We start from the raw sequence: 13,117 nt of genomic DNA on the forward strand, positions 1-13,117 counted from the left end.
TGGTCAGTGTGAATTGGCCCTAATTCCTAATTTAACAGGCAAATGTGTATTTTGAATTATCTGATTGGGGGAGGAAATTAACACATAATTCTTGCTCTTTGTTCACACCATTTGCAAATTCAGGAACAAGTTGGGATAAAACTGTGTCCCAAGTCCCTTCAAGGCCAATTCACTCTGGCCATTAGAGTATGGTCATGTCACGGTGTATTTACACTGTCTGCCACACCATGACATGTCAAGTCTGTTCAAGTCGCATGCTCTCAACATGCAAGGCTGTCCTCAGTTGTTTTTTTCGCAGAAATTGTGATCTTTGCAAAACGATTTTCAACTGATTTTTATGCACAAAGTGTTGGAACAGAACATGGTAGATTATCCATATGTGAATGCTGTAGTCGACATTGGTACGAAAATGACGCTTATTGGACTCAAATTGTTTGCAGCTTGTATATTAGAGAAGGAAGGCAGAAAAAAGAATACAAAAAAATAGTGTGATGCCCAAAAAAGTCATTACATGGCACAGAAAGGGAATTCCACACTACACAATGATTTTGAGGAAGAGAAATTCATATTTTATATTTTGAAAGTCAAATCATCAGTTTCTTTATTTGTTATCTCAAATTACACTCAGAAATACTAAAAGGAATACAGTGTTTTGAGCTACCATCACATCCAGTGACAAATTGGTTCGTGTAAGATTAAGTTTACTTGCTAGTCAGTGCAAATTTTTGCACAATAGTCATATCTCCTTCAATACGTTTCCCTTCAAGTTTTCTTTACATCATGTATTTGCTTTTTAATAGTCCAAGTGCCTTGTTTGTACTGGGGTTATCAAGTGAAAACACATAAATATTGACTACGGATGATTGCAAAACTGTTCCACACACAAGTCAGAGAGCTACTTAACAATAAATAAGACTGTCACAAAAACATATTTAAACAAACAACTTGCAATGTCAGACCATATCTTTATGAAACACTACAAGTGCCTGACAATATACAAATTAATTCCACCTACTAGTCAGTCTGGGTCTAGCTACAGCACTTTTTTGACTTCAAGTTGAAGCCATACTGCAGTCCATTTCACTGTAAAATAGGGTACCAGTATTCATAAAAATCTTCTTTATAGATGTAGTAGAGGATAAGTAATTTAGGATGTTCATGCTATACGATTCAGACTGCTGCCACACTGCTTCAATAAATCTAGGCGAATTCACACTGGCCATCACAGCACCATCGTGTCATGCCACCATCATACCAGATTCAAGTCACGTGATCTCCATTCGAATGGCTGTGCTCAGATGTTTGTTACTTGGATATTGCGATCTTCGCAAGATGAGTTTCAACTTTCTTATGCGAAAGTGCACATACACAATGCGATAGCTCATATATGTGGCAGCTGGAGAGCATATTTCTACAGAAATGACATTTATTGGACTCAAATGGCATGCTGGTTGCAGTGATAGCTTGCATGTTAGAGAAGGAAACAGAAGGGCAAAACAACATATAAATGAGTGTTGGTCCGAAAAATGAAATTACGTTTTGCAGTAGGGGAATTCCGCACACTATACTATTTTAGAAAGTCGAAGTATCAGGTTCTTCATGTGTTTCGTTAAACTGCACTGAAAATTACTGAAAGGAATTACAAGCTGTCATCGACGTGTTTAAGATTCAGTTTAGTTGCCTGTGCAGTGCAAATATTTGTGCAATAGTCATATTTCCGTCTATACTTTTCCCTTTAAGATTCATAGGTTTTGCCTACAGGTGTATTTGGCTTTTAATAATTCAGGTGCCTTATTTGTGCTGAGGTTAGTTAGTGAAACTACATAAATTTGACCACTGATGGTTGCAAAACTATTTCATACACAATCCAGAAAGCTACCTAACAATAAATTAGCCTATCACAAATACATATTTAAACAAAGAACTTGCAGTGTATGAAGGTTTCTGTCCATTTATTTATGAAACACTAGAAATTCGTGACCACATTAAAGCAATTCCACCTACAAATTAATCTGATTCTACCCACTTCATGTTGCAGCCATATTGCAATCCATTTCATTGTAAAATATGGTACACCATGCCCTTTTAGTAATTCTGAGTACAATTAAACTACCAAATGAAAAACCTTGGAAAAACTTTGAAAAAAATGAGCGTTTGGCGTCATTGACCGGGAGGCCCCTTGCAGGTCAGACTGCCGTAGTGCAGGTCTTATTACATTCGATGCCACATTGGGCGACTTGATCGTCGGATGGGGATGTAATGATGAAGACAACACAACACAACACACAGGTGGGAATCAAACCCGGGCCCATAGGATGGCAATCAGACACGCTGACCACTCAGCTATTAGGGCGACTTTCTAAAGTATGAAGTTCAGTTTCCTCTTCCTCGAGCTCCTTGTATAGTGTATCGGTACTTTCTTCCTGAAGAAATCCTAAAGGTGCCATGACATAACGTGACGGATACGATGGTCACTGTAGAAATCCACTTTATGAATGTGGTACAGGGCAAGTAATTTAGTACATTCATGTCGTGCATTTCAGACTACTACATTCTGTTTCAATTAATCTTTCGTCATTTATTAGAAATGTTTGGACGCCGCCATTTGAAATACATTGCAGAATGTTTTGACGTGACGGCCAATGTGAGTTGGCCTTTACCTGGTATTCCGGACAGTAGTTTAAATTCCGGGAGAATCCCGCCGAAAACTGGACGGGTGGCAATGCTAGCTAGAGATGTAATTTCCAAAATTGATGTGAAGTGAAAATAACGCCAATGTGTGCAAAAAGCCATCAAGTGCATGTGTACAACGAAATTTCTGTCGACCTCAGCACTCGCTAACAAAGAAGGAAAAAAGGACATGTGAACAACAGACAGAAACACCAGTGACCGCAAACATGCTTTGTACATAAAAGCGAAACCCATGTTGTGTAAAATTCTCTTCAATTAATTCCAGTAAGGTTAGGACGGAGAAACCAATAATAAATGGTAATAATGAAAATTGTGTGCAAGTTTACGTATTTGTTTGAAAATTTATTCTTGTGAACAAGAAAATTTTACCAACTGTATGGAAAACATGCTTGAAAGCTAACAAAGACTTCAGGCTGTGGTATTCTTTCCTAATCTTTTCCTATTCTGCAGTCTGCATCGAAGCAGACGCCAACTGTAATGTCTTTGTCCACAATCTGTTTTTGCTTTTGTTAAATTCGATTTTATGTGTCGATGTTTCGATGGTCCATATCGACAGGATTGCTTGAAATCTACCGGGTAAGGTAAAGTACACGTTTTGCTTGTTATCGATATGTATAGGTTTGTGATCGTTTTATCTAAAGATTTTTTTTTATTTACAGACTGAAATGCAACTTTGAAACTAGACTTCTGTGCACAACCCAATCAAAACATGAGTGAGAACGAAACGGTGAGCCTTCCTGTGGGCCCACAACCTGACGTCACGTACCCTATACGAGTGCTTTATTGCGGGAATTGCTCGTTGCCCATTGAGGTACGTATTGATAAAATAGAAATTACTATCGACAACATTAGAAACACAATTTTTAGTAACGCAGGATATTTTCTGCCAGTTATGTAGAGGGTATGATTTCTGCGGTACATATCAGCGAGAAACAATCATTTTATTTTCCTCCTTGACTGCCTTAAGAATTGATCGGGAGAAAGTAAGCTTTGTGTTCCCACACACAGTCGTGTTTACTAGAAGACAGCAAAAAATGCATCCGTGGGACAGTGACAAAAATCGTTAAATCGGATGTCTAGAAGTAAATACCGAGACATACGTTTTCCAGACAGTTTTATACACGTTTCGACCGTAATAATGTTTCTGGTATTTAAGTAATATAGTGGTGTTAGTTGCACTTGACCTAATCGTTTTTCATGTGGGGCAGGCAGTGTGGATAATTTGACGGAGGCTGTCATCACCCACTTTGAGCGCAGTTATTGCATCATCGAGCTCTCTCTAGGATGTAGGAGTGCCTTTACTTTTCATTGTCTTCCTTCAGCACGTGTTATAAAGTGTACTTACCTAAATCTGTACTCTGTGAATGACCGGAGTTTACAGGAGGTAGGCCAATATTTTAGGGCGTTAAACCTAGAGGATTTCCCAGTCATAGAAATAACATGGGAAGGTTGGTTGCTTGTCTTTTGTGCCATGTTCAACGCTCTTTTATTTATAAAAACTAAAAAAATCAGAAAAGCTTTATTAGTGAACACACATTAGTTGCATCTCATGCACATATATCATCTATAAACAACAGAAAATGTAGAGTTCACCACTGTGTAACTCTTACCTATTTTACGTAGTATGATCTCTCTAGGATTGGTTCGGAGATATCTGAAGCATTTTCGCAGTTTCTGCCCTGAAAGTTGCTTCTCAGGTGATTTATAAAAGAGTTCCGTTGAACTAAATTGCACTTATTGAGTACCTACCATGTAAAATTTTTTAATACCTCTCTTACTTTCTCTTGTTAGTAGTATAAGCCTCTGACCAATTGCACTCCCCTCCCTTGTAAATAGGCCTACTCAGTGTCCATTGTCAATCTGACATGATGTGGATCTCGTACACTTGAGAATTGTTAAAGTATGGGTCATGCAAATGTTTCAGACATGAAATTTCTCTTGTAGATACTGTTTTTCCCTATTTGCTTTACCTGTAGCAGGTCCTGATGGTATGGAGTTCTGCTTCATATCTCTATACATACTATTCCCAAATATTTGTATAACACAGACCCTGGTTACCCTGTGGGTGAAAGATTACTTGCTTCTGTGTATTATGCTATGCACAAATCTCTATTTCTCATCATTAGTAGCTACTTGCCAGTCTTTGGCTCAATCTGATATTTTGTCATGATGTAACTGGATGTCATTATAACATTTAGCTTATTGAATTTCCTTGTAGATAATCACATCTTTTGAGTAAAGCATTCTTCTTCTTTCAGAGTCATTACTGTATGACACAAACAGATAAGTGTCATATTACACTTGCTTGGGACACACAAGACATTATTTCAATGTCTGTTGTAGAGTATGTCCATTATAACGAGCTGCGGTGTGTCTATTGAGTGTTTTTATCCTTTCATAAACCTTTTTATATATCCCATAGGAACTTAAATTATGTAGAAGATGATGATAATGAACTTCTTAACTCCTAATCAGCTTGGTTTATTTTATCTGTGGTGCTGATGATATCGTGTGAAGAGTGTAAGTTAAGTTCACATGATTGATGTTATCAGAACCCTTGGTTCTTTCTATGCAGAAAGTTTTGTCCCTGCTGAGACATAATGTTTGAACTCCGAAACTGTTCTAAGATTTTGCTACATGTAGATTTGAGTGGTATCGTATGAGTCTTCTTTGTCTTTAGATGAGTGTAACCTGTTAACATTTCTCTGCTAATGCAATCTGCAGAAAATTGTTGCAAAGAACAGACCTAATTCGCTCAAAAATGACTTGACTGAAGCTTCATGTGTAAACAAAAAAGTATCACAAACTAATATTAGATACAACCAAATCTTTGATCATTTTAATAGTGTGACAGTAATAAATATAAGCAATTTTAAAAGGGACTGTTACACAAAATAGTGACAGCATTTTAATTATTCTGGTAAATTAGCTTTATGCCAGGCTATTGAAAAGGTTATAAGTGATAGGTTAAAATTTCAGAAAACAATCCACAGCCGTGAACATGAGTGTCCCCAGAAGGGGCATTTGCAGTGATGACAAAGACTTGTTTTTACAAATCTTGGTCTAGGCCTATTAACCTTCAACCACCACCATTAACTACAAAGTTGGATTATGACAAACCAGTGCTGCAATCAAAAGACGACTTGTGACCATCTGTCCTTGTTTCATATAAACATACAGTCAGTGAGAAACTGAATGGACTTGAACTAGTTTTAAAATACTTGCACTGTGATATTCTGTGCCTAAATGAACACTGGCTTAAAGAACATGAATCCAGGTTGTACACTCCTGCTGGTTTTAAATTTTTAACTGGCTATTTTAGACCAGTTATGGAAAATGGAGGAGTGTCAATACTAATGAAAAGTGATCTCAAACATACAGTTAAGATTATAGATCTCAAGGATTTAGTGCATGAAGGAGAAATTGAAATTGCTGTCATTCACTTTACCGAAAGCAAGATTGTTGTAGTATCTATGTACTGTGCCCCAAAAACTGGTGACAAAGTTATTGTCCAGCATGTAGATAATCTCTTAATGTACTTACTTAGGTATAAGAAACACAAAATTTTAATATTTGGTGACATTAATATAGATGAGATAGTGCAAAATTCTAAAAGCAAATTACTGCTAGATACCCACAAATCATACAGTTAAAATTGCCTTAACTATAAGTCTACCAGGCAGAATGCCTGTCTAGATAATTTCATATCAAACATAGTCAAAGATGATGTAAATAAAATAGAAAGAAACTTCCACATGGGAAAAATATATTAAAAACAAAGATTCCAAGACTTACCAAGCGGGAAAGTGCCGGCAGACAGGCACAATGAACAAAACACGCAAACACACACACAGAATTACTAGCTTTTGCAACCGATGGTTGCTTCTTCAGGAAGGAGAGGGAGAGACGAAAGGATGTGGGTTTAAGGGAGAGGGTAAGGAGTCATTCCAATCCCGGGAGCGGAAAGACTTCCCTTAGGGGGAAAAAAAGGACAGGTGCACACACACACACACACACACACACACACACACACACACACACACACACACACACACACACACACACACACACACTTGTGTCTGTGTATGTGCAGATGGATGTGTGTGTGTGTGTGTGTGTGTGTGGGTGGGTGTGCGCGCACGCGCGAGTGTACACCTGTCCTTTTTTTCCCCCTAAGGGAAGTCTTTCCGCTCCCGGGATTGGAATGACTCCTTACCCTCTCCCTTAAAACCCACATCCTTTCGTCTTTCCCTATCCTTCCTGAAGAAGCAACCATCGGTTGCGAAAGCTAGTAATTCTGTGTGTGTGTGTTTTGTTCATTGTGCCTGTCTGCCGGCGCTTTCCCGCTTGGTAAGTCTTGGAATCTTTGTTTTTAATATATAGTCAAAGATGAGGTAGTCTTAAATGTTTTTAATCCAATGCAGTCTGACCATGGCGGAATTTTCCTGAAATTAATGGTATCCAAAGAAATCGTGTTCAACCAATAGAATCCTGGATAGTGAGGCAGATAAATCCATCAAATGTAACAAACCTCACAGAAAGACTTCAGACTATTGATTGGTGCAATGCTGTCACGGAGAATGAGCCTTTAAGTGATGCTTTTGAGTATTTCTAAGATACCATTACCATTGTTTTTAATGAATATTGCCCCCTCATCATTAAACACAATAGACTAAATGCAAGGAGAAAACAGAAAAGTAATGTAACTGACTGGTATAAACCTTACTTAAACAACCTAAGAATTCTATTAAGAATTTACTATGGCAATTCTTGCTCAAATAATGGATATAGACATACATATGACAAATTAAAAAAGCTTTACAGGAAAGTTACCATTTCTGCAAAGAAAAAGCAAATTACAACTATATTTCTCAGCCCAGTAAGAAATGTAAAGCAGCATGGAAAATAATTAAAGCAGAAACAGGGTTAATTGCAGAAAATTTACCTGTTTCTCGAAGTGCAGATGAAGTAAATGATAGTTTTATAAATTCTGGGGCATTAGCTATAACAAATGAAAGAAATTTAGAGGACAATGCAGATAGACTTCCCAGTTTGTAGGGAAACAGAATTGCCAGTAGACCTGCCAAAATATGGATGGAAAACTATTTATTCTAAGTACCGGGTGATCAAAAAGTTAGTATAAATTTGAAAACTGAATAAATCACGGAAAAATGTAGATAGAGAGGTAAAAATTGAGACACATGCTTGGAATGACCTGGGTTTTTATTAGAACCAAAAAAATACAAATGTTCAAAAAATGTCAAACAGCTGGTGCTTCATCCTATCAGAATAGCAATAATTAGCATAACAAAGTAAGACAAAGCAAAGATGATGCTATTTACAGGAAATGCTCAATATGTCCACCATCATTCCTCAACAATAGCTGTAGTCGAGGAATATTGTTGTGAACAGCACTGTAAAGCATGTCCGGAGTTATGGTGAGGCATTGGCATTGGATGTTGTCTTTCAGCATACCTAGAGATGTCGTTCGATCATGATACATTTGGACTTCAGGTAACCCCAAAGCCAATAATCACACGGACAGAGGTCTTGGGACCTGGGAGGCCAAGCATGACGAAAGTGGCGGATGAGCACACAATCACCACCAAACGACGCTGACAAGAGTTTTTTCATGCGTCTAGCAATATGGGGTGGAGCGTCATCCTGCATTTTGGTTCTAATAAAACCCCATGTCATTCCAAGCATGTGTGTCAATTTTTACCCCTCTATCTACATTATTCCGTGGTTTATTAAGTTTTCAAATTTTTTTGGTCACCCGGTATATACTGAATGTATTCAAATCACCGAGCAACTCCAGAACTGAGGACATCTATGGTTTATCTAATTTTATCATAAATAAAATAATAGACACCCATATGCAATCCACTGTCTTAACCTAATCAATAGGATGTTTACAGAAGGAACGTTTCCAGACTACCTTAAACTAACAATTGTCTTGCCCATATTCAAAAAAGGAGACAGAACTTGACCCCAAAATTACAGACCCATTGCAATAGTATGTATATTATCCAAAATTATTGAAACATTAATGAAAGACCAGTTACATGATTTTTTTTTTTTTTAAGTCTTACAACCTCCTAAATAGGGCCCAATGTGGATTCCGAAGTGGGCTATCAATAATAAAAGCAGTTCAGGAAATTGTACTATCTATATTACATGGTTTTTGAAAATAACACCTATGCAACTTTAGTAGATTTAACCAAGGCATTTGACCCTGTACCACACAGCATTTTAATTAAAAAAACTTGAGAAATATGGAATAACTGATGCAGAACTATTGTTACTGAAAACATATATGACAAACAGACAACAAATGGTAGTTTTAAACTCAAATAACAAATCTGACCTCCTCATGGTGAAATATGGAGTCCTACAAGGATCTTTCTTATTTATTGTGTATGTGAATGACCTGCCCAGCTTATTACCATATAAATCTGTAATGTATGCCGCTGACACAACTTTTGTCACATCACATAGTGGCGCGAATGTAGTCAAACAAATGAACAACTCAATGATTGAAAAAGCAGCTCAGTGGTTCCAAGAAAACATACTGTCATTAAATAAAAACAAAACTGAACACATCTCCTTTTTCCTTAGAGATATTAACAATGGACCAAATTAACCAAGATATTCAGTAAAATTGTTGCGCATATATCTAGATACAAAATTATGCCGGAATACGCACACAGAAGAGCTCTGCAGTAAGTTGGCAAGAGTTTATCTCCTCAGGGTACTTAAGGATTGTGACAGTAAGGAGTGCATGCTTATGGCATATTATGCCTTTTTCCATACACAATTGCATTATGGAATACTTCTTTGGGGAAACTCTGCCGGGGACAAAAGATGTCTTCCTCTGGCAGAAGAAAGCCATTAGATGTATTTTTGGTTTGAGCAAATTAACTTCTTGCAGGCAGTACTTTATTGAGCACAGAATATTTAATGTCCCCAGTCTATACATACTCAAAGCACTTAGGCAAGCCAAACAGAATGTCCACATGTATGAAAGCAGGTCAGATGCGCTCTCATGAAACCAGGAACAGGAACTTATTAGACATTCCTTGGACATGTTTGAGTGAAGTCCAAAATAATTTTGTACATGCTGGCAAAACATTTTTTAACACACTTTCACATGGCACAACAGAGCTGCATGAAAATAAATTTAAAATGGTGGTAGAGACATGACTGAAAGAGAAAGCATTCTATAGTACAAGTGAATTAATATATAACAACAAAATTGGATGCTCTTTTATACAATGACAAATATGATACTCTTTTATATAACAAAAAAAAAAAGGATGTGATTGTGAACTTAGAAAATTGTAACTTACGAAATACAACAAAATTTGTCTGTGCAACCAGTGTAACTAATTATGGATGAGTAGAAGATGTGCAATATTAATGTAATAGTATCTATATATGTTAACATTTTGTATAATTTTTGTAACCAACTGTATAATTATGTAACAAAAGATGATGCCTTATACAACACAAGTTGTTTACAGGCAAATAAATTCCATTCAGTTCAGTTGTATGGAATTGAAAGGGTCTTCTGTCAGTTCCAGACTTAATGAGTTTTAGCAATCGAAGCTGCTTTTCGCCACTACTACTTCAAATACTATGTCACTCATCCATGCTGTCATAAATATGTCAAATGAGTGTTTCATTTCTTGATTTTTCTTTGTGGAGGAACATTTGGAGACTGAATTAATCATTTCAGCTTTCCTTTTATTTTGTGTTTGTGCCTGTCTTGACACTCTCTAAATGCTGATTTTTGTGCCATTGCCAACCTTAAGATATGTCCAGAATAACATTTTACTGTGATTGTTACTGAAGACTTCAGGCTTTCATGTGTACCCTCATTAAAAACTTTGTTTTGACACTTGTAACCTAGTAGCACATATCATGTTTCACTTTGCTGTGCTGTGTTTAGACTAGAATCAGTGACACAGTCAATCACAGTTTGTATATAAGGAAAAATGCTGAAGATAGATTCTAGGCATGAAACACAAGTATGGTGGCTACATTGTGTTGTGTAGTTGCAACTCCCCCCCCCCCCCCCTCCTTTCCAACCTATCCTCACCACCTCCCACCTATCCTCACCACCGCCCCACCTCTCCTCCCCCCCCCCCCCCCCCCACACACACACACAAACTCTTTACATGGAAAGGTGGGGATTTTTATACTACTGTGTACATACTACATCTGTTCACCATGTGTTTCAACATACAAGTATGGAGAAGACTAGCTATGGATTAACACCACAAGATAAAATGACATCTGATAGCATTGCAGGCATGTGATGCTGTTAGGAGAATGTGTAAGAGGAGCAGACATAAATCGAGACTGATCGTAGTATGATACGGGCCACAAATGGGAAAATCCACTGACATAAGTAACTTTGATAAAGTTGTTACAGGTTGGTGTCTGAGAACAAGCATCTTGGGAAAGATAAAGCTGGTCAGGTAGCCACATGCTACTTTCATGAGCATCTAGTGGTTGAAGGTTAGTGAAACCATGAGTTGATGACACTGTGTTCGACTTCCAAACCTCATCACAGAACACAGAAGTCAAAGGCTTTGCTCATTCTGCAAAGCAAAATAGGCTGCCTGGGTATGTTGGACTGCAGTGTGCAGTTCTGGTGCAAGCAAAAGTGTTTCAAAGTACATCATTCACCACACACTGAACATGGTACTCAGCAGCAGACAACGCCTATATATTATCATGTGGACCAATTGACATCAGTTAAGATTGCAATGGGCCCAGCAGTAATTAGATTGGACTGCAGATTTATTGAAGCTTGTTTCCCATCAGGATTATTCATGTTTTTTGTTAGACCAGGTAATATCCTGATACTCAGTCACCCAGATTGAGGGCTGTCTTAAACATGAATCTTGGTACTTGCACAGTATTATATGTTTTACACTCACATTTATTTGCCTGTACTGTATTTTCTAAAGGACGTCACTTGTTGTTCGCTATCTACTGTTAGAACTTTTCCTATGATTTGCTTAATTAACTTCTAGGTTGCAAATTTAACAATAATAATAATGTTGCAATTCTCCCTGAAACAGAGTTTAATTCAATAACGTTTTTGACAAAAGGAGTGTGTCAGATACTGAATGGATATCAGCTATAGCTGCATCAAATAAAGACTTGAGCCTTAGAACAAAATGTCGTCACAGTTAATTCCACACCCGCCCCTTTTTTTCTAATAAATATTACACATTACTTACGATACAAATGTTTTGACTTTCTCTCTTGTATGGCAATTTTTTAAGCATGTTACGAGTAACTTGAAGTTGATTAAAAACACTTCATAATTAACTTTATTCAGAGCATCTCCAAATGACATTTTAAGCTGTGGCAGAATGGATCAAGCTAAAAACGTCATTCTGAAGGTTGAAGTTTTCAGTCAATGATTATTTATAAATTGTATTATTTTCCTTTGTATTTCTTATTAACAAAACACACTGAAAATATCATTAATATTTTTTAAACACTGTAATCTTATTTGTTTTACTGTGAATGAATGAGACAGTAAAATATACTTTCCTTTCTTTTCAAAAATATTGTGTGAAAAGGCATGATCGCACTACTGCAAAACAATGAAATATTGTAAGTTAATAATGGAAGCACTAAATAATTTATAGAAGCAAAATAGAGAAAATCAATCACCGAATGCATAGAACACGTATATTCTGAAAACTGTGTTCACGAAATTGCTTTCTTATTAACAGATATCTAGGTTTGTGTCCTTAGTTACAAGTATATTACACTGATCTCAGGTCATGCTCAGTTTGTAACATCATCAAAATATCATGAAAAGGAAGAATTCTTGGAGTATGGAAGTGTGTTCAGCATTAACCTGTGAAAGGCAAGACAATGACCTGAAACCAATAGTAAAGTAAAAGTGTCAATTATGAAAAAGCTGCGTTGTGAAATTGATTTCTTACAGTGCTGCTTTCATGCCATGGTTTTGTAAGGCAATTAAAAAGGATTAAATGTAATAGTGTCACTATTCTTAGATACTGCTTTGGAGGAGTGCTTGAAATTGTCGTGTTTTGATGAGGAATGCTATTTATTGAATCTGAATGCCTCTAAGACCAGTGAAGTACCTAAATATATCGCCTATATAAAACTGAGTGAGGTGGCACAATGGTTAGCACACTGGACTCGCATTCGGGATTATGACAGTTCAAACACGTGTGCGGCCATCCTGTTTTAGGTTTTCTGTGATTTTCCTAAATTTCTTGCCGGCCGTGGTGGTCTCGCAGTTCTAGGCGCGCAGTCCGGAACTGTGCGACTGCTACGGTCGCAGGTTCGAATCCTGCCTCGGGCATGGATGTGTGTGATGTCCTTAGGTTAGTTAGGTTTAATTAGTTCTAAGTTCTAGGCGACTGATGAC

At 37.2% G+C, this 13,117-nt stretch overlaps 1 protein-coding gene across 2 annotated transcripts in view; it reads left to right on the forward strand.

The window, feature by feature from the left end:
• Positions 1-3,193: 3,193 nt before the first annotated feature.
• Positions 3,194-13,117, forward strand: part of LOC126357653 (density-regulated protein homolog) — a 45,291-nt gene continuing 35,367 nt past the window's right edge. Inside the window, exons 1-2 of one of the 2 annotated variants that reach the window (XM_050007477.1) lie at positions 3,194-3,272; positions 3,351-3,502. In XM_050007477.1, coding sequence (XP_049863434.1) covers positions 3,401-3,502 — 102 coding nt within the window. In that variant the 5' untranslated portion in view covers positions 3,194-3,272; positions 3,351-3,400. The remainder of the gene's footprint in view (positions 3,273-3,350; positions 3,503-13,117) is intronic. The other variant, XM_050007476.1, reaches the window with a different exon arrangement.

This window comes from Schistocerca gregaria, chromosome 1 (assembly GCF_023897955.1).
Source record: "Schistocerca gregaria isolate iqSchGreg1 chromosome 1, iqSchGreg1.2, whole genome shotgun sequence".
NCBI lineage: Eukaryota > Metazoa > Arthropoda > Insecta > Orthoptera > Acrididae > Schistocerca > Schistocerca gregaria.